The sequence below is a fragment of the Pimephales promelas genome, chromosome 15 (assembly GCF_988280905.1).
Source record: "Pimephales promelas chromosome 15, fPimPro1.hap1.1, whole genome shotgun sequence".
Lineage (NCBI taxonomy): Eukaryota > Metazoa > Chordata > Actinopteri > Cypriniformes > Leuciscidae > Pimephales > Pimephales promelas.
Genome location: NC_142783.1, coordinates 4,211,710 through 4,238,998, shown reverse-complemented (window position 1 = coordinate 4,238,998; position 27,289 = coordinate 4,211,710). Strand labels below are relative to the sequence as shown.

General features: G+C 40.0%; 1 protein-coding gene across 1 annotated transcript in view; it reads right to left on the bottom strand.

Moving 5' to 3' along the window:
* Nucleotides 1-334: 334 nt before the first annotated feature.
* The window catches only part of pxdn (peroxidasin), a 106,589-nt gene continuing 79,634 nt past the window's right edge, over nucleotides 335-27,289 (bottom strand). The window contains exons 16-23 of the mRNA XM_039651074.2: nucleotides 22,759-22,916; nucleotides 19,440-20,943; nucleotides 19,233-19,367; nucleotides 16,590-16,798; nucleotides 13,035-13,152; nucleotides 11,863-11,992; nucleotides 9,968-10,081; nucleotides 335-4,033 (exon numbers count right to left, since the gene is read on the bottom strand). Coding sequence (XP_039507008.2) covers nucleotides 3,899-4,033; nucleotides 9,968-10,081; nucleotides 11,863-11,992; nucleotides 13,035-13,152; nucleotides 16,590-16,798; nucleotides 19,233-19,367; nucleotides 19,440-20,943; nucleotides 22,759-22,916 — 2,503 coding nt within the window. The 3' untranslated portion in view covers nucleotides 335-3,898. The remainder of the gene's footprint in view (nucleotides 4,034-9,967; nucleotides 10,082-11,862; nucleotides 11,993-13,034; nucleotides 13,153-16,589; nucleotides 16,799-19,232; nucleotides 19,368-19,439; nucleotides 20,944-22,758; nucleotides 22,917-27,289) is intronic.

Here is a 27,289-nt window from a genome sequence, read left to right as displayed (position 1 = left end):
CAGACGAAAGGATTTGGTCATATTTATGAGGCTCCCCAGGTTCCACGATAATCATTCACGCTAATGATTCATGGGCTGTCGCAGGTCAATGTGATTTCCATGATTTGATTGTGATTTCAGACACCTGAGGCGTTCCCCAAAACAACATCGAAGCAGTGTCTCATTCCCTGTTCTCAGGGAACATAGGTTACAGTCGTAACCTGAGACATTATTGAACTGAATTGATTCAACGCTGAAATACATTTTCGCTGCTTTGAAACAAAGTGCTATAGGCAGTAAATAAATAAATGTATAAATAAATGTGATGAAGTTTTGGAAATAAAACAGTCAATGATACATAGGTGGCCATTTTATTGTTGAAAGGCATACGTTGCAGTGCAAACAGTCTTTGGCAAAAATATAATACAAAAGAATCATTTTGACCACTTGTTTGAGCATGTTCAGTCTTGCAGGGCAGTGCATTTCCAAGGCAGATGGGCACAGTTTGGTTTGGGGGAGGATCTTCAAGAGGTTGTTAGATCAAGGAAGGAAGGAAGGCTGTTTGAGAGTAATAAAACACTGACACTGAGTCACATAACAGAGATAAAAGAGTAGAACGCAGGTCAAACATGGTAGAACTAACAGTCAAACACTCTCACCACTATAAAAGTCACTTTTCCGATCACTGACCAGCGCCAACATAACTATACAAGCAAACTGTGATTCTGATTATCTGCAATCTGTAACGCTGAAGACATTTAATCAGGATACAGTGTTATGAGAGACACCGCAGTCCTCCAGCTAAGGGTATGGCTTCCATTTCAGTGAGACTTCAAAAAATCAGCTTGGACTTCTTATTAGTCCAGTTTTATATTTTAATAAATGAAAAATGTAATTTATTCCTGTGATCAAAGCTGAATTTTCACAATCATTACTTCAGTCTTTAGTGTCACATGATCCTTCAGAAATGAATAAATTACATTTTTTATATTTATTAAAATATTTTTTTTAATTCATATTTCACAAAATGACTTTTTAATATTGTTGTTTTTAATCAAATACATGCATAAACAAGAAACATTTGTATTTCTAATAATTCCAATCTTTTGACTGATAGTAAACCACTAAACTAGTTTTTCTAGCATCAACGCAAAACGTTGAGTCTTTAATCTGCATTGAACATGACAAATACTGGGTGCTTGAAAGTAATGACAAGAACACATAAACAACACCGAAGTCCTCGCTGGTTCACCCAGCAACAAACATACAGAATGAGCAGTGCAGTCTGATTCACAAACCAATGACTCTTATGAACCAGTTCAAATGGTACAATATTATTTAAAGGAAGTGATATGACATGAAGGCCAAGTATGCTAACCCATACTCAGAATAGGTTCTTTGCATTTAAACAATCCATTTTAGTTCACACACATTTGGGAGTAGTGAACACACACACACACACACACACACACACACACCCGAGGCAGTGGGCAGCCATTCAATGCGGCTCTGCCGGTATTAAGAATCAAACCCACTACCTATAGGTTACAAGTCTGACTCTCTAACCATTAGGCCACGTATTGCGAAGAGGCAGAACTGTTTACATCTCTAAACACTGTTTGAAAAGAAAGGAAACATCTGGACCTTCATTCATGACAAGGATATAAATACTGTGCTGGTAGAATGGAGTGTTAAAGAAAAGTAGAGTAACACTTTAGATAAGAGCCTGACTTCAGCTCAGTGCTGCGCTTCCCAAACTTTTCACCTCTGTCGCTCCCAAACCAAAAAACATCAATAACAGCGTTATGTCAAAATAAAGCCCAAAGTCCAGGTCTCCGAAAACCCGCAGTTGCCAAGGGAAACAAACATTTGGTGATCAGTAGAGTTTTTTTCCCCATTGCAAAGATTGTTTTCTAGGTATTCACATTTTTTCTCCATATGAGAGGAAGATACAAAGTGGGAACTAATGTTCTACATGTGTCCAGATTATCATACTATGCAACATAAAGTAAAAGCACAAGTAACGTTTAATTTTTTTAAGCTTAACTATAAAACGATGTTTTCGCTCAAAGGGTGGTTTTAAAAAGTGTATATATTGTACGATGCATTGCATATTGCAAAACAATTAAATGCATAAAACAACACTCGTAAGACTCGGGTAAATCACTTAAATGATAGCACCAGTTCTGCAGCATCTCCAGTCTGAGAATGCTTCTTCCATTAAACAAACAGAAAAGGGTAACTCGGGTCCTGGAGAGACGTTGTCCTGCAGAGTTCAGCTCCATGCCCAATTAAACACACACTCAAACACAATATATTTAGGTTTAAATTAAAAAATGTATATCCATTCAGAATACATAATGTGATGCATATTTATCGGTCATACATTCTGCATTAAAAAAAAAATCAAGGCAAAGTTGATTATTAACTATTTGATTTTATTTAAATGGGTGATGAACTGAGAAATCAAATTTTCCTTGAGCTTTTGACATCTAAGGTCATCATATTATAAGAATATCTAGTAAGTTTCAGAACTGAAAACGTCCTTGTTAGTCCAATAAAAGCTTTTATTGACACCAGCCTCAGCAAACGACTCGTTTTTCAAAGTGGGGAACTATGACGTCAAAGAGGATAAAACACCACCCCCGCAGAAGAAGATCAACGCCTACTTCAACATGGCCGGTTTAGCCCCGGCCACCGATTCGCACATTACACGCATAGATAAATAACATAGACGCCTACCTCCTGATGACAAACCGGATCGAGTTACCGAGCAATACAGAATATTGTCCAGCGCCTGGTTGTGGAAGAAGACAGTCGCTGCATAAGCTTCCTCTGGATCCCATTAGGACTGCATGGATAAACTTTATTTTTAATGATGTTCCAGCTAATGAGGTAAAACATCGTCCGTCTGTTCGCTTCATTTCACTCAGGATTGTTTTGTAGACTGGATTTGCAGACCGATTAAGAGTAAAGAACGGTGCTGTCCCGTCTATATTGGATCTGACAGAAATGGTGCAACACACGGACTCTGGGTCGAACATGTATGGGCGAATCATTCCGGTTGCCATTTTACAACATTGGACGTTTTCGAAACAATTTCCCCCAAGTGCACCGACGGGTGAGTTGAAACTCATTATAATATGCAAAACTGCTATCCACTCACAGCTGTCGGCGTTTACTTCCAAGTCTTCAGTGCGAGACGCCCATAAAAACCCAGCGTTTTTCAGCTAGGCTCAAAACTAGGGTAGAAAATAGCCTATTACTTATTCATTTTGATGTTTTTGAATGCAAAAACCAAACGAACGTCATAAGTTGACCTCAGACAACAATATAATAACATTTAAAAAGCCAGTTCATGACCCCTTTAAATAATCATGTTTTTAAAAATAGCTTAGAATCCACATGGTTTCATGTATGACTGACAAATATGCATCACATTAGGTTTAATACCTTATCTTACAACTCTGTAATCCAAATGGATGGAATTATTATATTCAATAAAATACATAAATCTTACATTTAGGCCTAAATATGTATTTTTTTTTTGAGTGCACATGCCTGTCATTTTCAAGTAATCCTGTAGACTGTGGCTTTTTCAGGCATGTTTGATTAGGGATGAAGCTGAACTCTGCAGGTAAACACACTCCTCCAGGACCGCAGTCGCCCATCTCTGGTGTTGGAAATGAACACCTTGGGTAGTCGTCTCCCGGTTAACAGGCCTGAGGAGAAAAACGGGGTCCCACATTCATTTGTTCAAATACGTAAGGCAGTGTATTTTTGGTTCTTTGTAGTGGGTGTCTGAGGATATGCAAACAAAAAAACCAATACATGACAAACAACAAAAAAAACCCTGAAACACAACTATAGACCAAATAGAGGCATGAGCACAAGGTCACATGGGTTAAGTGTCCTGAGGTTATACGCGATGCTCTGTATCCTGCGGTTGTGAAGGCTGGTTCAGGCACACGGGGCAGCATGAGCCTTTGGGCGTCACGGGATTCAGACATGCTGCCGTCGGACACTTTTCCACGAAACACGTCACCTGGGCCCCCTGACAGAGACAGACCGGAACAAGTGAGCTAAAAACATAATTGTTATGTAACTTTATTACATAATTACATTGCATAAATTAATTATACAGGAACTGGACACATTTTCCAACGGTGTTTTCCTTTCAAATTGCACTCTATCTACACTAGAGCGGGAGATCTGCATTCACACCAAAGACATGCCTCAAGTTGCCAGAGGTTTCGGCCGTTGATCGCCGGATGTGTTGGTCCGGAAGGCATTCACATTCACAAACACCTCCGCGGGGAACATGGCATCATGACTTTTGAGGTAAACATACACGGCACTTTCAAGTCAAGTGTATGGGTGTATGTCTACGCCGTTAAATGTTGATTCGAGTGATTCCGCGTGCATGTACGCGGCGTTAAATGTCCGAGCGAAACGAAGCAAAATGTAGCTCTACATCTGGGGAGCGATATTTTTTTTTTCCTAGGATGGTAGGGGAAGACTCATAAATGCCATTAACCTCAGTGACGGGTAGGTTTAGGGATGGTTGGGGTAGGTAGGTCACATATTTATATATATAGTTATGTAATGTTAAAGGGTACATATCATGCTTTTAAATCATTCATTTTTACATATAAATCAATCATACCGTTGTGGTCTATATAAAACATAACTGCAATGCTTGGGTCTGAATTCCTCATTATTATCCACAAGTTTCCGGGGGGTGCTCCTGTAAAAAATAAAGTGGGTGAAACTTCCGGTGAGGCGGCGGAAGTAGCATTCCAATGGTATTTTGTGTGTTAGTTAGCGAAGAGGCTAGCTGTTTTTCGGAGAATTATTTTACTATTTAAAGACGCAAATCTTTATGAGAGATGTCGTTACGGAGCTCAGGGGCAACATGTGCTGTTCGCGGTTGAATGTATAACCGGACTAAACTAATTCAGTGGCTTAAACGTGATTGTTTTGAACATAAGCTGAAAACGAAATCAGAGTGATCCTGCCAGAGCCCGTCTCTGATCCTGCCAACGACTGTAGTTTCCATCACCTCCCAAAAGACGCCGAATCTTCCTGTGTACATTTGTTTAAATTCTTAATGTTCTATAAACTCTCTCAGCATGTGATTGGCTGTTCGCTACTGATGTTACACCTAAACTCAGGATCAAAGCCTGTGTTGACAGAATACCAATGTGCCAGTTAATGTATTCAAGCAGCACATTCATTTATAATTTTGAATAAACTCCAAAGCACAATGACTAAGTGTGTGTTTTTTATTTTAATTGTTTGTCAGCTCACACAACTGTCTGTCACCATGCCTTGATGAGTATTGATTATTAATAATGTTGCGGAGGGTAAAGGTACTGTTATTTCACCCTTTTGAATTTCGTTGAGGTTGTGTTCCCACATCGTTAGCTAGTTTGGATCGCTATAACTTGAATGACTGTCAACTGTTGAATGAACGAGTGTCAAGCATGTCAAATCGTGCTTTGTTTACTTCAAACCGGAAGTCGCGCCCACTTTTGACGCAAGGCCTCATGGGGCGTAGGAAACTTGTGGATAGCTCCACAGGCCCTTTTTCTGATGTGCGTCTTTGAGCGACCCGTTTCAATGCGTCCCCTTTAAATAAAAAGGAGATGCGTCACACCCCGCCCGCTCTCCAGGTCGATGAGTTCACGGTCGGTTCAACTCCCCACGTTCGGCCATTATTGTAGTCTGATTAGAGATCTACGATTATATTCGATACCTTCAAAGAACATTTTTATTCACACGTTAATAAAATGTCAACAACAGAAGACTTGTCCATCAAGCCTTACATATTCGAGCCAGAGCGAGCGAGTCGATAAAGACGACGACGAACCTGCAGACCTCTTCATATGGATGTATTGGTATGTGAGTCAACTGTTTTGTGTTATTAGTGAAAGTCGACTATTTCTCTTGTTAAAACAAGCAAACTGACAAGATAAATGACTACGGTCTAATCTTACCACAAAAAAAAAATCAGTATTGACAATATGATACGTTTAGAAAAGCATCAGAAAAACGCAGCTAAATGACCACTGATGAAACTCAAGAACAATAATACTGCAGACGTGTAATGTTACTTCAAAACAAAAACGAAGAAAGACAAAGGTACTGCTAAACCATGACCACCATGTGTTTTAAGAAAGTAAAGTAGCAGCTACTTTATTTTTATTAACGATATTTACAGCTTATCGAAATGCTCTGTTCGTCGTCTTCAAAGATAGAAGGAATTTACCTCTCATTCAGATGAAGTCGATCCGCAAACCCTTCTTTATACTGGCGGAGGTTGTTAAAGTGGGAATCCTTGAAGTGCTTCAGGTCACTAACGTACATCCAACAACCGAACATTTTGACTTCCTCTCGTAACTTCTGCATCATTGAGCTCGGACTACAAAATCGAAGCGAGAAATAATAATGGCGGATTGCTCGAAGTGTTGGACCGGTAGTCAATGTCCTTATTTGTCAGTTCCGCTGCAAATACGGCGACGCACTTGCTCAAAAAACGTCATAGACAACAGAAAAATCTGAACAGGTTGAAAAATATGACCAAAACAGAATATAAAGATATAAACGAATTACCTGAAGAGAATAATTTCATCTTTTCTGTACTTATAAACACTCCAAATATACAACAAAATGCATTTAAGGGCTAAAAAAGTGGATTTTGCATGATATGTCCCCTTTATATCAACGGTACGGAGGCGTATTGCATTCACTTGAAGAAAAAAAATCTACTCTGTTTTTCTGAATTAATGAGTTAATTTTTCATGAGAAAAAAAAAATTTGCTCTGTTTTTCTGAATTAATGAGTTAATTTTTCATGAGAAAATTTTTTTTTTCTCTGTTTTTCTGAATTAATGAGTTAATTTTTCATGAGAAAATTTTTTTTGCTCTGTTTTTCTGAATTAACGAGTTAATTTTTCATGAGAAATTTTTTTTTGCTCTGTTTTTCTGAATTAATGAGTTAATTTTTCATGAGAAAAAAAGTTTTTCTCTGTTTTTCTGAATTAATGAGTTAATTTTTCATGAGAAAAAAAGTTTTTCTCTGTTTTTCTGAATTAATGAGTTAATTTTTCATGAGAAAAAAAGTTTTTCTCTGTTTTTCTGAATTAATGAGTTAATTTTTCATGAGAAAATATTTTTTTCTCTGTTTTTCTGAATTAATGAGTTAATTTTTCATGAGAAAATATTTTTTTCTCTGTTTTTCTGAATTAATGAGTTAATTTTTCATGAGAAATTTTTTGCTCTGTTTTTCTGAATTAACGAGTTAATTTTTCATGAGAAATTTTTTTTTTGCTCTGTTTTTCTGAATTAATGAGTTAATTTGTCATGAGAAAAAAGTTTTTCTCTGTTTTTCTGAATTAATGAGTTAATTTTTCATGAGAAAAAAAGTTTTTCTCTGTTTTTCTGAATTAATGAGTTAATTTTTCATGAGAAAAAAAGTTTTTCTCTGTTTTTCTGAATTAATGAGTTAATTTTTCATGAGAAAATATTTTTTTCTCTGTTTTTCTGAATTAATGAGTTAATTTTTCGTGAGAAAAAAAGTTTTTGCTCTGTTTTTTCTGAATTAACTCGTTAATTCAGAAAAACAGAGCAAAAAAAAAAATTCCATGAAAAATTAACTCATTAATTCAGAAAAACAGAAAAAAAAAATTTCTCATGAAAAATTAACCCATTAATTCAGAAAAACAGAGTAGATTTTTTTTTCTTCAAGTGAATGCAATACGCCAGCGTTCATAAACACGCTGAAAAGCGATTATGCGTGTTGATAGCTCGTCAAAAATGGAAATACAAATTGGCGTGTCATACATATGCCATTTCATGAGATCAGTCTGCTGTGGGCCACTCGTCTCCCAGTTGAACTTGAACGTGCTTTCATGACGAGTGAGCTTGAGGCCCGAGGCCACTGGCTCGGCTCGCTGTTGGCCCTGGCCTGGCCCTATAGCCCAAATGTGGCTTTTGTGCAAAGTCAGGGAGGACAAAGAACAGGTCTAGCTGGTTGCACCTGGACTTGCTTCGCAGAGCTCACGCCTCTTGCGACAGCACCTTCCCGGATGAATTCCAGCTGTAGCCATGCACAATAGAGAGTGCGCAAGAACTGAACTGAGCGCTCTTTCTTGTTTGAATGGACAAATACACACAACATTATGTCTAAAGGTTCGTTTTGGAGAGTATTCATGTAAACTATGTTGGTTATGTCTTAAACAGTTTAGAGTGTATCGGATGTACATCAGTGCAATCGTATCCGCATGTCATTGGACATGATCTAATGTCTTAAAGTGACAGTGGGTAATAAACCTAATGCGGTCTGTGTCCTTAATTTTCAAGCAACAAAAGAAAAAGAGAAGAGCGTTCACTGTTTGTTCATACAGTCCCTCCAGAAAAACGCGATTATGCGATCGCTGAATTCAATGCAAAATCAGCCAAAGTCCGCATATTTATGCGGGGGCCGCATTTTTTCAAATACGCCGCACTTTCGCCGCATAAATTGCCGATTTCCGTGCAAAATATGCGGGGTTTGCATAATTTCATAATCCTCGCATTTTCGTTGCAAAAAAAGTCACATGTATCTTAGCAGAAATTTGAAAAAATGTTGCGTTTGCTTCACACAAGAGCAGCCGTTTCCCCCTGTTTCCATGGGAACGTTATGAAGTGACGCAATTACGCGACAAATCGAACTCGTATAACTGTCTGTCACGCGTTCTACCGTCACATCGTTACTTAATAAACAACATAAGATAAAAGAAGTAGCATCAAACAGAAATTACCCGCACACATTGTGTGTTTGAGGCGCACGTATAACACTGCAGAGAATTCAACAGGGAGCGCGCAGCTCTTAAAGGGGCCACACCTTATTTCCACTCATTACAGTCTGAAATTAAACAAGATGAGAAATTAAATATTCCCAGCACTTTCTATGATGTAGTATGCTTGCTTATCAAAGGAAGTAATAAGAAATGACTCTTACAATAGCCTAGTGAGAAAAGGGTGTTGGGGTAATCACTTTTTTTCCTCTTTTTCATCAAACCGCAATTTTTGCAAGTTCCCTCAATTTTTGCAAATTCCTGCAATTTCATCGCATAAAATTGCATAAATATCCCACATATTCCATCGCATTTTTAAAGAAAACGGGCCACGTAATAAATTTTTGCCCGCAAAAAAAAAACAAAAAAAAAAACTCTGCGTTTTTCTGGAAGGACTGAATACTATTATGGTGAATGTTATATATAAATCACAAATTTTTTCACAAATTTTTGGAAATTACCACCACAAAATCAGTCATTTTGATCGCAAAAATCACAAAAAAAAAATCGTGAAATCCTGGAGGGACTGGTTCATAGCTTAAATGAGGATTAATTGTATTTAATTCATACAAATAAATATTTCTGCTTGAAAGAATAAAGAATGATGCATGCAAGTAGTTATAAAGAATGCATCATTCATTGAAAAGAAGACTGTGATTTACTTTGGGAAAAGTGGTTTTATATAATTGTAAGATATTTTTTAAGTCACAGTAGTTAAATCTGTATCCGTATTGCATGTTCAAACTTAAAATCATTCATATTAATAGGTTAATAGATGTATATGAGTACATGGGTTTGGACATTTTAGAGAAATTCTAAATGAACGCATTACAATTTAACTAAACCTATTATATTTTAGTCGACTAAAATATTATTGTATTTCGTCGACTAAAACTAGACTAAAACAATTCAGATGACTAAAACTAAATGTTTTTTGATAAAGAGGAATCTTACATCAGCGATCCATCAGACAAATTGTTGTTTTACTATTCTATACTATATAAATAAATGTTTTTGCTTTGCAAATTCACATCATTAGTTCATAATACCCGTGTAATAATACGTGCCGGTGTATGGAAGTCAGATGTACAGTATTTGTGGAAAACTGTATCAGCGTGACAGAGAGTTTCAGTGCACTGATGAACTTACTTTGCACTGACATATGGTGCAGGGATTCTTCTTCCAACTCTCTCCATCTACTCGCTCTCTCCCGTCCTCATCTGCACAGTCTGTCCTGCTCACACGACCTTCAAGTCTTTTTATCTGTCCGTTTCAACATAGAGAAAAATTCTCAAAAAAAGTCTCTTTTTTTTCATAATATGCATTGCAGCATCACCTCTTTTCTCACAGTTTCTGAAATGGTTTGATAAAGTCTCTCTACACCCTTCCTTTCCTAATTCAACAAAAGCTCAGTTAAATCATTCATTTTTAATGTAAAATTCACATTGGCTATAAGTCATTCTAAAGTTCAACTACATTTTTTAAACGCTGAATCTTAAAAAAATCGTTAAAGTATTTTAGTAAAATATTTTTGATAAAGCATATTGCCATTGTTTGTCATATTGGGCATCCATACAGGGCACCATTAATAAATAATTATACTATTTTGGAATGTTCTTCAATATGGTTTTAGAAGACTTAATGTGAGGTGTACAATTTTAATGAAGCTTAAAAATTTCAGTGTAATCTTGAAAAGCTGTCCTACTCCATTTATTGTGGTTGTGTGGAAACTACAGTCTTTTTGTGTTCCACAGAAGAAAGCAAAAAAAAAAAAAAAAAAAAAATTACATTTATGCAGTTAACAGACACTTCCATCCAAAGCAACAAGTAACTAAAGCAAAGCAATTAACCCTTACTACATGAAGGTGAGTACATAATGTGAATTTTCCCTTTTGGGACAAAGTATTGCTTTATAAAGCGTGACCGTGGAGAGACGTAAACTAAATAGTATGAACTATACAAATTCAAATTCAAATACGATTGCTGAATCAATACCTGAGAGAATCTTATGGTATTTCTGTGTGTTAGATTGATATGGAAGTACAATAATGCCAAATATTCAGCATGGTTGAATATTTTAGCTGTGAATATATTCATATATTTCAAACACATTTTCATTATTAAAAATCCAATAATCCATAATCACCTTTCGTATTTCACTTCCAAAATATTCAAACTGTTTAAAAATACAACCTATAATATTCAACAGGAAATTTTCAGTCCATTTTATTTCACTTTGCAAATTTGCTTCCACAAATTCAGTGGTTCGAATTCGACAGTGAATTCAACATTGACATCCAGGACCTCCAGGAAAAGCAGTCGATAACCGAGCATAATCTCCATCTGCTGTTAGTTCGACCTCACCAGCAGGGGGTGCACGCGCGTGTTGAAGACCAGAGCAACAGTTTCAAAAACATTTGGCATTATTTTACTTCCATAATTTTGACATCTACTCTTTTGTGATTCCTTCACAGCTCTGTTTAAGTGGTTATCTGATCTTTAGTCAATCTTAAGTCGGATTTTAAGAGGCATTAGTACAGGGCCAAATTGTTCCTTCAGAGAGCTTTAATGTGACACTTTCCTCAGTGTCTTATTTTCTGTGTGAGAATCACATTTTTAAAACAAAGTAACTCGTACCTGTCACTGTGTAATTCACTCTAATATGATTAGTGATTCAAAAAGTTGATCCAATACATTTATTTATTCTGTATATCAAAAAAAAAAGAAAGATATTTGATAGACTTTAAACATACGGCGGGAAGTGGACATAAGCATCAAGGCAGAAAGTATTTGTGATGTCACTGTAGATTGCCATGTGTTTTTCATTCAAATCAGAGAGTCTGGAAAGTTTGATTCTTGGCCTGCTGTACTGGACAGTAAAACGAACATTTTCACGCATCATCATCCTTGTATATTTAAATTATCAACACAAGTGGATTCATTCACAAATACATGCGACTAGGTTTTCAGAAGGTTTAAATGAATGGATGAATATGCATCACAGCTTGGCATTGCAATGTACCGAGTGAATCATGTGTGCTAACCTGTTTTCGTAAACCTGTGATAGTTTTCTGCATGTCAGCAACAAAGTCTTGGAAATCCTTAATGGAGGGTTCAGTGCTTGACTTTGGGGATACGGTTACGTTTACTGCAGTTTGAGCATCTTCCAAAGTGCTGAAAAACAAAATTCATTAAAAGTAGAATGAATAAATGATCCGACATGTTGTAATCTAAAGCATCCATGTTCTTTGACTAATTACAAAAACTGATTAATTATTAATTACCATATGGTTACATTACTCAGGCTGTGTGTCCACCAAAGAGCCAGGGTGATTGAGAGCGCTTCGGCAGCGGAGCATTTATTTATTTATTTTATTTTTTTTAGCTGAGACACTATATGTGCAAGATAGTTTGTTTCTGAATGTAAAAATGTCAATACAATGTAAAGTATTTGTTGTCTGTTGCTCTTGTACAATGACAATGTGGCGGTTGGTCATTGTGGTATTTATCCCAACCCTCCTCCACTGTGATTGGACGATTTGGTAAAAAGTGACAGTGTTGAACAAAGTTGAACATTCGTCAACTCAGTGGCCGAAAAATAACAAAAAACTGAGTGCACAGGACTCAGAGTGAAATAGAGTGGCCTTAAAGGACAACTCTGGCGCAAAATGAACCTTTGGCCTAATAATGGTATCTAGTCGACCATTCTCTGAGTGGTTTATCTTCTTATTAAACTCTCTGTACACTTACAAAGTTCTCAATGCTTCAGTTTGCATGTAGGAACCCTCATTATGTTACTGTGTTAGTGTGGGGCGATTTTGAGCCTTGTTAGTGGCATTATACACTAAACAGTTTTTAGAGATAAAACTCTTTACATTCGATTATCATGAAAACAAATCTCAGAGAACGATTGGCTAGGTACCGATGTTTTATTAGACCAAAGGTTCATTGTTCGCCGGAGTTCTCCTTTAATGTTAGGTAATGCGTTAACTAACATCACCAATGTGCAATACATTTGCTACCATATTTATTCATCTTTGTTAGTTAATAAAAACACAACTGTTCATAGTTCGTTCATGTTAACTCAGCCCATTACATAACACAAACAACTTCTTATTTTTTATAATGTGTTAGAAATTGTTGATTAATTACCATTACCTACGATAAATAAATGCTTCAGCGAACTTTTGTATTATTAGTTCATGTTAAGTTGTACCTGCTGTTGTCAGTGATGTTGCCGGCAGGTTTCTTCTCCTCTGCATAGCTGTGCTCCGCTGACCTGCGGCTTCTGAAGTGGTATGACAAGGCATTGAACTGACCTTTAGTGCGACAGTCTGCAGGTGCAAGACATTCAGCCTTTTATTTGATGCAGGAAAAACAGCAGCACGAACATTACAGGGATTCAAATATCAATACAAGCCTGAAGGACTAAAGGTCATTTAATGATACATTTGAAGGTCTGCAAACACAGGTCACATGGAAAAGACAGAAGTTGACCCCTTTCCATGTGGGACACTACACTACACACTTGACAAAAGACCTGTAGACGATAGTCACCAATAGACAGTTCTACATTATCATGCTGTTTTTATGAATGTTTATCAGTGTGTTATTGTAGCATACATTGTTAAACAAGAAATCATTTGACTATGGATAATAATAAAGTCGTACATTAGATCGAATTCTCAAATAAAATTTGTTTTGAATAAATTGGAGAGAGATTGGGCATGTGTGAATGGACTCTTTGCATGATCGTGTCCGCATTTTCCACTGCAACTTCCCCCCCAATGTACAAAAATTGTGAGAAAATCTTTAGAAATTGTCACACAACAGGACAAATTAATATTGATAAGATCCTCCTTCTCGATAAAGGTATTTCGAGCTTCTGATTCTCATTACCAAACAGTATGATTTATTTGTGATATATTAAAATGTTATATTTACAAGAGTTTTATAGTATACTACATTATAATACAATATAATTATTTGTAATCAGCAGTTATTAGAAATATGGCAGAAAGAGTTTGTTACTACCACAGTTTGCTAAGGATACTATACCGACTTTGAGCTTAAGACTTTCAGCCAAAAATTAGCTGGGCCTGTAGTCAGCAGCGTGGCAGGGCAGAGGATATGGCTGCAAGATAAAAATCAAAGTTCCCATAATCCCTCAATTCTTCTGAACTCTTCCATCTGATAACGCATACTAAAGTAAACAAAAGATGCTTATCGGGAAACATTTCTACTCAGCAAGATATCAGTTATTAGGGATACACATATGGCCCGCAGGGGGACTTCATATGGAGGAACACTGGAGTAACCAGCCCGTGGGGTGGCATTTACTTTCAACTCTAGGAGTGGCAAGGTGACTTGCCAAAAGAAAGACACATGCTCAGAGAGGCTTTAAGTGGAAATACACATGTGGGGGTTACTCAGAGGAGGAACCATGCACACAGAGTCACCTAGCCGACACAGGTAATAGACACTGGCGTCAGCTTCAACAGCACTGGAAGAACTCAGGGCTTCAAAAGGAAGGCTCACCTGTGGAAAATATTGCACATATCCAGCCCGTGGAGTGGAATGGCAAGCAAGTGAAGACACCTGAGTGGGTCCAGTACTAGCTGGTTGAAGCGAGTACACGAGAGGACACAGGCTCCACTCGGAGATACTGCCCAACATATTCAAACTGCTGGGCGAAGTCCTCAACCGCACCGCCGAAGAGGACAGCCTGGGATATGGGGTCGTTGAGCAGACGAGTCTGCTCGGCATCCTGCATATTGACCAGGTTTAGCCAAATGTGATGCTCCTGGACCACACAAGTGGACATCACCTGGCGTAAGGAGCGTGTGGCCACTTTCGTCGCTCAGAGAGCGAGGTTAGTGGCGGCACGCAGCTCATCAAAGAGTCCTGGGTCAGTCCTACCCTCGTCCATATCACTGAGCAACTGGGCCTGGTAGACCTGCAAGGTGCTCATGGCATGCAGAGAGACAGCCGCCTGTCCTACAGCTCTGTGAGACTTCGCCACCAGGGTATACGAAAATCTACAGGCCTTGGACAGGTGCTTAGGATTACCCCGACAGGAGGTGCTCTGAGACACAGTTGCATCGCAACAGAGCGCTCAACCGGGGGAACCCCAGTGTACCCATGGGCGACAGCCCCATTCAGGGGAGGAAAGGCAGAGAAAGCCGTTGAGCGATCATGGGAAGTCAACGGGGACTTCCAGGACTTTCGACAGCTCCTCATGCACCTTCCAGGAAGAACGGTATTAGGGGTTGGCTGCTGGCGTGAACCAGCAGCCGATCCCAAAAAGCAATCATCCAACCGCGAGCGCTCAGGACATGGCGGAGGGTTCCACTCCAGCCCGATGCTCTCGACGGCCTGGGAAAGCATGGCCGTCATCTCAGGATCTGATATGGACAACTCTAGCACAACCGACGGGGGCAACGCAGCCGCATAATCACATCCCGAAGACTCCTGCCCACTTTGTGATGCAGCGATCGACATCGAGTCTTCCTCTGGAGCGCCGAATGAAACACAAGGGGCATCCGCAGATGGACCCGTCTGAATTAACGCAGCACTTGTGGGTTGTGACACTGCAGAGGGAGTCCGAGGACGCATCGTCAGATTGTTTCACACAGTCACCCTGTCCACCAGCCGAAGTAGCACCTCTCGTGGAGGGGGTAGATCGGGGTGTGGATGAGGGGACTATCTCTCTTGCGAGATCATTGAGTCTGTGTCGCGATGGTCATGTTCCCACAGAAGGAACATGAGTCATCCACGAGCACTGCTTTAGCGCGCTCAAAGCCCAGACATGCAAAGCAGCGATCGTGCCCATCAAAGGCTGACAGGAATCGACTGCAACCAGAAGAACACATGCGAGACATCTTTAAAAAGACGTGCCACGTGCAGCTCTTTTAGTGAGAGGAAAAACTCTGCGATGCTGAGGCGACCAGGGAGAAACACACAGACTGGCAGACCACTGCTCAGAATGCAGGCAATGTGAAGCTCGCTGGGTACCGCCGTCACACCAACACCGGAGAGTTTGCTCGTCTCGAGAGATGAAGTCACTGATAAACTCAGGATTTTGGCTTTTGGGGTGAAGAGATGCTCTTGGCTCCGAAGCGAAAACATGACTGCCTTGGCTGGCAATCTCCTTTTATACCACGCAGTGGGGCGGAGATACGCTATGCCAACTCCACAGACCCATGGCATTTCATTGCCGTTGGCTCGTTTTTTAATACTTGAAGATGATAGGCTTCAAAGCAAACTCCCATTCTACATCATCCGACGTAACTCAGAGTTACTATGAAAGGGAACCTGATTTTTTTTCACAACATATTAAGCAGTAAAAACAAATGTAAACACTGATAACAAGAACCATATAATAATTGATAATAATATAGAATCAAGTCAGCATATTGACACTGAAGACTGGCTGCTGAAAATTATAGCGGTGGTAATGAGATACAGAACCAGCAGTGAACATATTTGAACTGAACGGAAACCCGGACTATAAATACACATGAGTTAACAAGGAAACTAAACAAGACACAGGTGACAATAATCAGTAACTACAGAAACTAACTAGGAAATTATGAAAGCTAAGCTGAAAAAAATATATATACAGATTCATGAAAAAAAGCACAATGGAACTAAATATAACCCTGACACTGATGTGAGGCCAATAAATGACTGATGCTACATCTCAAATATTATGCCATGGTAAACTGATTTTATATTTAGGGGGAAAATAAATAGAGTCCAAGTCTCATACCTTCACAGCAGTCCTGCCACATCCGTAGGTCAATCTTAGGCAAATCGTCACAGCTTCCATAACCGTGAGGGAAGTCAGCCACTTTAAAGACATCTGACTGGACGCGGGTGATGTTGTCGCTATTATCACACAGCACCCGAGCAAGCGACGCCTGCTTCAACTGGGTCAACTGCGCTGGACTAAAGGAGCCAGGGTTCTCATACCAAAACCTACAATCATATAAATGAATCGTTTGAGAAAGTGAGTTATATTTGACTTTCTTTGTTGTGTAGATCACAAACAAAGGTTTTAAGAAGTTAGTCCATATAATGCAACAGGTTCATCCGTAATGGCACAGGTTGCTGGAAACGATTTATAGTTTAAAAAAGTTTCAACTATTGGTATATTCTTCACACACATCCTATCATTCATTCATCATCTGGGGACATGTGGATTAACATCATATTAGTTCTGTTAAGACCACTAACGTCAAATACGATTGACAATTAGCATAAAGGTTGGATTGGCGGTATGGTCATGAATGCTAACATGAATGTATGCAGATATAATTAATTCAAGATTTTAAAGTACAACATAATTCGAGAAATTATTCTGATTCAAGGGGAATCAGAAGGCCAAATCCTGACTGTCAAGAGGAGGGTAATTAGCTCCTGAGAAACGTGATAGCTGCTGATAATACTGAAGGAGCTTATATATATATATATATACAGTGATAGGCATCATATTTATATAGGTATGATGTGGATCAGCTTAGAGTCATCTGATGTGAGCTTGACTAACGTGACCTGCCAGAACTGAATGAATCATGCTTGATTTTTGCCTTGTTATTGCAGTGTCAAGCTTTGAGGAACCCATCCACTTACGTATATGGACTTACGGAGATGGATTAATTTTTCAAAAATCTCTGTTTATGTTCATAGGAAGAAAGAAAGTCATTTCAAACATGACAACTCTAGTTGGCAGTAGCAAGTATGGACTTGCCACTGCCAATATATAAACAGACACACTACTGTTAGAATGTAAGATATGCTGATGACGCAGGCATATGCATACATAAATCCCGTATCAGATCTAGACAGGTGGAACTGAGGGTGGCGGATAACTCTGATAACGTGGTGTAGGACCACTTTACAGGCAACACTAAAAGGTGGCGTTGGTAGAAATTTTCTAAAAAAAAAAAATTTCCCCAAATTTGTTTAAACTGTCTATATATACCAATACATAATTAAAATGTAAGTACTCTGAAAAAGAAAGTATAAAACTCGAGTGTCTGTAGTCCTCTCAGGCTATGTTTACACGGAAACAATTCTGAAGAGAAAACGCAAAAGTGGCGTTGCGTTATCACTTTTTATTCTGTGTTTAGACAAGCGCTTTGGGTGGGAAATCCGCGTGCATATGGTGACGCATAAGTGTGTGAAATTCGATGTATTGTGCACTCCAGGCAGCTAGGTGGCAATGTAAAGCTCTGCCACACAACAACACCAAGTCCGCGCGCCTGCGAACAACCTTCACTCTCAAGCAGACTTTTGTGTTTTTACCCTTTACACAAGAAAACGACGATGGAGCGTAAACGAAAGGCACATCCGATAAAATATTTTTACGTTTTCACCCGTGAGCGTTCTCGTGTAAACAGGGCCTCAGTGCTGCAATAAACACAGCTCATTATTTCATTCACTCCCACCCCCTCCCGTCTGGGATCCTTACAAAGCCACGGCCCAAAACATATGAACGCGCGCTGTCGACTGCGCTCAGCTGGAGGACACGTCTTCCATCTCATGACCACATCATGTCAGAATCACATGTAATAAAATGACTAACTTTATCATTATTAATATAAACAACTAACATGGCTGGTAATGGTAAAGTTTAAAATATATTGAGCTTGATTCGGTAACAAGCTAAAAACAGCCAAACTAAAGGTTGCATTGACGCACGTTTTCTCGTTACCATCAGTTACACTGTGATGAAGGTATAACATATAATATGGCGTTTCAAATGTAAGAGCTTCCACGAAAGCACTGTTGGCGTCACTTTTCAGCCCCTGGTTGTCAATTGTCGCAACGGCTGGAAAGCCCCGCCGATAATTGACTCTCGTCTGACTTCTTGCTTTAACCAAAGACTTTTTGGTCATAGCCTTTTCAAATACTGTCTGCCTTTTTGGCCTGGTTTTCCTTCGCTGACTGTACATGCAGGTAACTGGGAATTTTGACTACTCTTTCTCTGCCATAATTGTGATTCATCCTAGCGTCCGTGCCTCTTCCACTTCCGCTCTTACGCAGGGAGAGTGACAGTCGCCCAGCCAATCATTTCTTTCGTCCCGGTTGGAAATAATGAGCTGTGTTTATTGCAGTACTGAGAGGACTACAGACACTCGATTTGTATACTTTCTTTTTCAGAGTACTTACATTTTAATTATGTATTGGTATACATAGATAGTTTAAACAAATTTGGGAAAAAGTTTTTTTTTTTTAGAAAATTTCAACCTACCCCACCTTTAATCAGACTATTTAAATGTTAAGCAAGTAATCTCATTGGCTGCAGGATTAGCGGAGTCCAATCAGTTTGTACAATGCAAATAATGTGATTGCTAGCAGATTGCACGTAAACGAACCTTCAATTAAAACTGAATTTAAAAAGTCTTACCGGTCACCATCTCTCAGGCGCTTAAACTGGGTTGCCAGTAAACACATGAGGGTTGGTCCCAGTCGGCTGCCAGGCACCAGCTCTTCAGCCATCAGTGCAGGAAACAGGTCTATATTTAGAGGTGTACCATAGAGCCTGGGAGCAGAACAGACTGTTACATCAAGAAAATGTTAAATGTGGCTTTCAACAGCAATGGATGTGGCTAACCTTTGAAGCTTCTCTCGCACACTGGGGTTCTGAATCTCATTCCTCAGATCGTCAAAAGTCTGTGCGGAGGTGAGGTTGCAGTACACCCGGTAGTCATTATATGAGGGTATGCCATGGTCACGCCCCCTTTGGATATTCATGGCTGCAAGGTCAAGTGCCACCGCATGCGCCATTGAGAAAAGGCGTTCGGTAAGTTCTGTGTTAAGCAGTTGAGTGGACACTCGCATTTTCCCCGCCACTCCGAACAAACCACGGAGCAAAGGATCAATGCCTCCTTCGTTTACAATACGGAAGGGTGAGAAAAAAGCCTTATGAAGTGAGATGTGTCCTTGCTGAATGGGCTGGAAGTTTTCATCGAGCCGGTATAAAATGGGGTTAATTAGCGTATGACCGAAGCGGAAGGCAGCAGTGGCAAAAGCGTTGAGGATCCCAGCGTTGATATTGGGATTATAGCCTTGATAGTCACCCATTAGCCTTATCCCAGCCTCACCCAGTATTTTAGGCAGCCAATGGCTGTAGGTTATATGCTGCATCTGGGCTCCGACTATCTTCCGTGCCTCATGGTAAATGGTGTCACCATCCCAATGGGGGTTGAGACGAAGCAACTCACTGGCTATTCGGTTATGCTCACGGAACCAAATCGTGTGCATAGCCGTCAACCCAAGCTGCTCATTGGCACGATGGTCACCAGCTAGAAAGCAAGGAATGGGACTCTCGTTTTCATCCCGCATGCACTCTGTTGGTGGCCCGGTTGCAAAGGGGAGCAGCGACTTGCCAGTGCGTTGCACGATACCCTGGCGCAACATGCCCCTATGGCTGGCCAAGTCACGAATCTCTTCGGCTTCGTGATGCGAGCTGCCGTAAACATTGGAAGCATCAATGTAGGATGTGAGCTGGTTCATTTGCTCGCGGGGATACACGGAGTTCATAAGCAGAGATGTCATCCCGCTGCCGCAAACGGGACTGGAGCGCACAAAGAACATGCACCGTGCCCCATTGCGCCGCTGCCGTGGGTCGTTGGGTGGAAACATGATGGGAAAGCAAGGTGGGTCGTTGGTGCACACCGAGGTACACAACTGTCCATCAGAGAAACGCGACTGGCTGAGGGATACCACGGTTGAGTCCAGGTCGTGGTCCAGGAACTGGCCCCATTGCATAAGCATGTGTGTGTAGCGATCGTCTGGGGTGATGGTCTCTGAGCCGATCATGGTGGTGGAGACGAGACGTGGAAGTGGCAGAGGGAAGCCGTTGTGCCATCTCTCAGTGGTGCCACGTGGGAGATTGAAGCCATTGTCATAGACGGACTTTAGCAAGCGTTCAAAGGCAGTGAGCGAGGCGCCCCACATGGGGTGCTGCAGGTTGTTACAGGTGCCATCGTGAGTGCGATACTTCTGGTGGAAGCAGATGTCCGAGCAATTGTTGATGCGTCGATGGGCCGTGCAGCCAGACAGGTTAGCTATCATATCCAGGAAACGTGGAGACACCAAGTCATTGTAGCGGTAGGCTGTAAAAGAGTGGGCATCTTGTAAAATGTTGACCACATTAAAAAAAATAAATAAAAAAAGTATCTTACCAACAAAAAAAATAAGACGTCATTATTTTGTGTTTTGCTCCTATTATAAAGACGTTTATTTAAACTTGTAAAGAGACATAAATGTTGTTGTAATGAAAGGAATTAAAGGAATAGTTCACCCAAAATCATCATATACTTCACAAGACTTTAATTAAACCACATTTGGATTCATGTTACAATGCTTTTAAAACCATTTTCAATATTTTAAGTTTTAGTTACCTTGACTTTCTAAGTCTTTCTCATAGGCTGTTGCTGGCTAATTTATGTTCATTGTCGTGTTTATACTCGCACTTCAGACACCGGTCATGGCGTTCCCCATAGTGTCCTCTAGAGGGAGATTGATCTTCCATGTTTCCCATTCTCAGGAAAACATGGAACCAAAACCAAAACCAAGCCACAGACCCCCAAATATAATCATCCTAAAATTTAAAAGGTATCTATCTTTTATAAATACCCAATGTATACACTGAAAAAAAATATATATTATAAATCTAAAATTAGTTTCTATAAGTTAAATTACATTACATTCTATTCACTATAGTAATGTACTGTTGTATCTGTTTAATTAGATTTTAACCAACATTTATTTATTTATATTAATCAAAATTTTAATTTATTTATTTCAATCTAATTTAATCTATTTAATATATTAATATCTAACTACTATATTTGTATTTTGGTCTCATTTATTTATTAACTTATTTATTGTAATCTATTTTTTTTTTTTTTTTTTTTTACAATTTCCCCTGGTTTAGAACACATATGCCAAGTCCTTCGAAACTCTACTCTTTGATATAAATTGAATGACTCTAAAAATCGTACATGGTGTAAGCATTAAGTAGTCACATATTTTCCTTAAATATTGATCACATTTTAGCATCCACACCTTAATCCTTATTTTTTTTTATATGTTTTAACACATGACAAATGTCTGCATTTATTTCTGCAATTAATTATATTAAGGAATTATATATTATTGTACTTGCAACCATTTTAGATAAACCTGCCCCTAAACGGTACATAAAAATATAACTGTCTGTTGCTATCTAAGTGGATGATTATTAATAAAAATAAGCTGTAAATTGGAGCAGACCCTCTGATGATAGTTACAAGTTTTTCTACGGTAGACTCCCCTCGTGAAAAAGAAGTGCGCCTAATTAGTTATCTAATAAAGTAATAATTAGATTTTTTTTTTAAATGTATTAAAGACACAAGTGTGAAGAGAGTACACTTTCACGACTGTTTCTTTTTTTTTTTAAGTGAACTAATTGCATTTAATTACTATAACACATTTTAATTTAATTGTAAATAACATGTAATTAAGATTCTGAAAACATTATATGCAGTTCACACTTGATCTGTTCTTTTAAACTATATTAAGTACTTTTTTTAAGCATACTAAAGTGCACTTCTTTCACCCAAGGGTAGTCAGTAATTGTGCCTGGATAGAGTTGTGTTGACCCCTTCATGGTCTTTGCGTCAGTGAATGTGTCTGGAGGGTAAATGCTCAAATCGGGGCAAGGCTTGTCCAAACATGTGGGGCCATTTTGCCATAGTGTGGCAATGAAAGCTGTGCTGTTGTCATAACCAGAAAAAACACTGAGTTGTTTCTCCTGCAGCACGAAGCGCCACAGTGTCTGCTGACCATTTGGTAAAGCAGACATTTCTTTTGCCATATATTAGCCGGACATTTGAATAAAATAAAAAAAAATCTAATTTGAAGAGCGGGATGTTGGTGTGAGATACCTGTTCCATTCGTGTCCACCATGAGGCCCTGGTTGACATGCCTCTGGATAAGAAGTAGGGTCTGCTCAAATATCTCTCCAGCTCTGGCCTGCTCCACCGTGTAGGGGTCCCGAGGGTAACGAAACAGAGCCAAGAGCTCGGCAGGGGTACGAGGAGATCTGATGATGGTGGAGAACACATTAACTTCCACATTCACAAAAGCCATTCAGACTCACTCTGGAAGAGAATACAAAATGGCAAACTATAGACATGTATTATGCCTGACGGACAGATTAATAGATAAGTTTCATAATTTCTTCACAATCAGTCGATTCAAAATCATTCTCAAACCGTAGGGAAGAGATTTTTATGGATATCATCATACTTCCCCAGAAGAATTGCAAACATTTTAGTTATATGAAATGTTATGTTTAAATATGCAAATAAATCATCTAATTAAATATGTACTAATTTGCTTACATTTCCAGACCAGAAATCAGAATTTTGGAAATCTCTTCATACAGTACATCAGAAAATACTGTTTTTTCCCGTCACTTTCCCGCCAGAACAACCCCCCTCAGCCCGACTGAGTGGCAAAAGATCTGCTGCGTGACTGGATTTAATAGGGGAAACTGCGAAAATGTGACTAAAACGAAACATTTTATCATTTTAAACTAAATCTTGGACTCAATATAGTGTTCCTTACAACTTACTAAAGATCCAGTGATCCATGGATATCGACATGCAGCAGGAATCGTGTTGCCTGACATGTATGTTTGCCTGATTTCGACACCGGGGAAATAAAAGCAATATAGACCTAAACATAAAGCAAATTTGCCTGTGAACGCTTTATATAAATACAATATAGGTAGGTCTAAATCCGGGTGATCACTTATATCAGTGTTATATATAGCCTATATATATATATATCATCATATTGTCCAGCCCTAAAACTTTATAGTTTTTTTTTTTGGTCAGTGTTTATTAAAAAAACACCCAATAATGCAGAATATGCAATGATAAATATTAAATTGAGGAGTTGTTAATATATATAACAATACAAAATATATGGGTATGGTTTTACAGCTAAATTCATCATATCGACACAAAATGAAAACTGCAAATCCAGCTTTCGCTGACTGGAGTCCAGTTGTTTCGATCCATTTGCTCCTCTTTCTATAGCAGTCTGTAAAAATATACCTCTGATTTTTTGTCAAATCTAGTTGTACAGTCAATCGCAAAGCTCTTTCCCACTTTGTATGTGTTGTGTTTGTTTTTCGCGGCATTCACGCTGAAAACATATACAGCCGTTCAGTCTTTTTGACACTCACTGTGATTAACTGCAGCACTCCGGCCGACAGTGACGTCACGCGCATACCCTCTATACAATGTTCTATACAAGAAGTTAAAAGATATATAAACAAACACCCCAATAAAACCTTTCAGAATATACACTCATTTTGAGAAAATGGCCTTTAAAGATATGTATTTATTGTAACTGAAATCTACAGAGGCAAATAGATGCACACCTAAGTGTATTTGGGATGTTTTATTTCCACTTGTCATTATGAAAAGCCATGTTCCCTTTCGTAGTCACTTCGAGTTACGTCAGAAGCAGTGTTGGGAGTAACGCATTACAAAAGTAATACATTACAGTAACATATTACTTTTTGCTGTAACGCAGTAGTGTAAGGCATTACTAATCAATTTTCAGTAATATTTTACTCGTTACATGTTCAGTCAGGCTTGTATTACAGTTGTATTACAGTGTATTTTACTTCTTAAAGGCAACAGACTATGTGAAAGTTTTAAAGCAGTCTTTTTGTGCCAGTTTAGAGCGGTCGCGTCTGTAACATTGTTTTTTCCTCATAAATGCGAACACGAAAACTAAAATGCCAACCCCTTCTCATCCGATTTGCGCAGTGTAATTAACAGAATTACAAAAAATATATTTTGCCTCCTATTTTTTTTTTGTCACGCATGAATGTGTGTCTTTTCCTTAATATTAAAAATAAAACATAGACTGATATTTGTCTAATGTCTAATGTCTGTCCTTTAAGGAAGTAGCCTATATACGTTTCAATACATGTATTTTCTGAGAATTTTTATTTCAAGTTTTGACTGCAAATGTCACGGCCATAATGCTGGAATTTTAAATTATTTTATCCTCAACTAGTTTTGTGGTGTAGGTCTACGTATTTTATAATGTTAACTTCAAATAATACTAATAGCCTAATTTAAAGATAAGGCAGCATTGGATCTGGACGGTAAGGAGAATAACGCTGGAGTTGGAAGAGGTGTGTCGCGATTCTGTAGGTTTGTGGATCTGAGTCGTGTGGCGAATCGCGATTTCGGTTTCATATTGCATATCGTTACAGCCCCAAAGTTAAGTTCTACTTAGTTATTTTGGTGAAAGTAACTCAAAAGTAATACATGAGTAATGTAACGCATTACAATTCTGAGACAGTAATATTGTAAGGTAATGAATTACTTTTAAAGAACAGTAACGAGTAATACCTAATGTATTACAGTTTGGAAGTAACTTGCACAACACTGGTCAGAAGTGACGGAGATTGGGGGTTTCGCATAGAAAGCCAATCCTCTTCGAGTATTTAAAAACGAGCCAATGGCATGCAATGCCTTGGGGCTGCGGAAATTTGCATAGCGTACTCCTACCTACTCCGTGAGTATAAAAGGAGGAAGTGAACGCAACCGCAGTATGTTTTTCGCTTCGGAGCCAAGAGAACTCTTCACTCCTGAAAGCCATTCTCACTGTTCAAGACTCTTCGAGACGAGCGTCCTCTTCAGTGTTGGTGTGACGGCGGTACCCAGCGAGACTCTGCATTGCCTGCGATCTGAGCAGTGGTCTGCCAGACTTTGCGCTTCTCCCTGGTCGCCTCAGCGCTGAAAGAGTGAATTTCCTCCTCTCTTTAAGTGAAAGAGCTGCACGCGGCACGTCTTTTTAAAGACGACTCGCCCGTGTTCTTCTGGGTGCGTTCGTCTCATGTCATTTTCTGATGGTCGCGATCGCTGCTCTGTGTGTGCCTGGGCTTCAGCATGCAGAGCAGCGTTCGCGGATGTCTCATGTTCCTTCTGAATGGGAACATGAGCATCTCTACACTGTGATCGAGACTCAATGATCTGATAGTGAGAGTCCCCGTGTCCGTTACTCGTTCTGCTTCTTAAAATAGAAGCTGTTCGACTCGCGGATAGGGTGATATGACCGTGAATGTGTGACAAAAAACCCCGACGTTAGTTTCTCGGGTCACACCCACCGCTCAGTGTTAGAGCCAGTGAGCGCTGTATCGCTTCAGACGTCTGCCTCTCTGAGGTACCGTCTGTTTCGCTCGGCGCTCCAGAGAATGATGCGATGACGATCGCAGCATCACATGGCGGGCTTGACTCCTCGGGAAGTGAGGATGCGGCCGCGTTGCCTCCCTCGGGAGCGTCGGCGTCGCCGTGTCTGATCCCGCGATGATGGCCGTGCTATCTCGGGCCTCTGTGAGCATCGGGTGGGGGTGGAACTCCGCCCTATCCCGATCTCTCGCGGCTGGATAATTGGTTTTTGGGTAACGCTGCCGCCTTACGGCCACGGCCAACCCCAATTTCCTTTTTTTCCCCGAGTTGCATGCGGAACTGACACGCACTAAAAAATAAATAAATAAATAAAAATAATATAAAAAAAAAAAAGCGTGCTTCAGTTCCCCGCCCTTCCTCCCCTCGGCGATGCGGCTGTCTGTGGGTACGCTGGGGCTCCCCCGGTCAACCGGCGGTTGCTCTCAGATGCCCCTCCAAAGCCTATGGGTTCTCGTCGTCTATGGCGGCGCCTGCGGTGGCAGCAACCATCACTTCCGCAAGAGCGTTGTCCACGAGACACCTTTATGTGTTGAAGTGGAACCTCTTCGTCAATTGGTGTTCTTCTCGCGGAGAAGACCCCCGGAGATGTTCGAACGGTGTAGTGCTTTCCTTCCTGCAAGAAGGGTTGGAGCGCAGGCTGTCGCCCTCCACCCTTAAGGTTTACGTCACGGCCATTGCCGCTTCTCATGAAGCAGTGGAAGGTAAGTTCTTAGGGAAGCACGACCTGGTCATCAGGTTCCTGAGGGGAGCGAGGAGGCTGCATCCGCCTCGTCCTCCCCTCGTACCCTCTTGGGACCTCTCGGTAGTTTTAAGTGCTCTGCAGAGGCATCCCTTTGAGCCTTTGCAATCGGTAGAGTTAAAGTTTCTGTCCATGAAGACAGCACTCCTGGTTGCATTGGCCTCCATCAAGAGGGTGGGGGACCTGCACGCATTCTCCGTTGACGAAGCGTGCCTGGAGTTCGGGCCGGCTTACTCTCACGTGATCCTGAGACCCCGGCCTGGATATGTGCCCAAGGTTCCCACCACTCCCTTCCGGGACCAGGTGGTGAACCTGCAAGCGCTGCCCCTGGAGGAGGCAGACCCAGCCTTGGCACTGCTCTGTCCGGTACGTGCGCTCCGCACCTATGTCGACAGAACTCAGTGTTTCAGGACCTCAGACCAGCTCTTTGTCTGTTATGGGGGGAGCCAGAAGGGA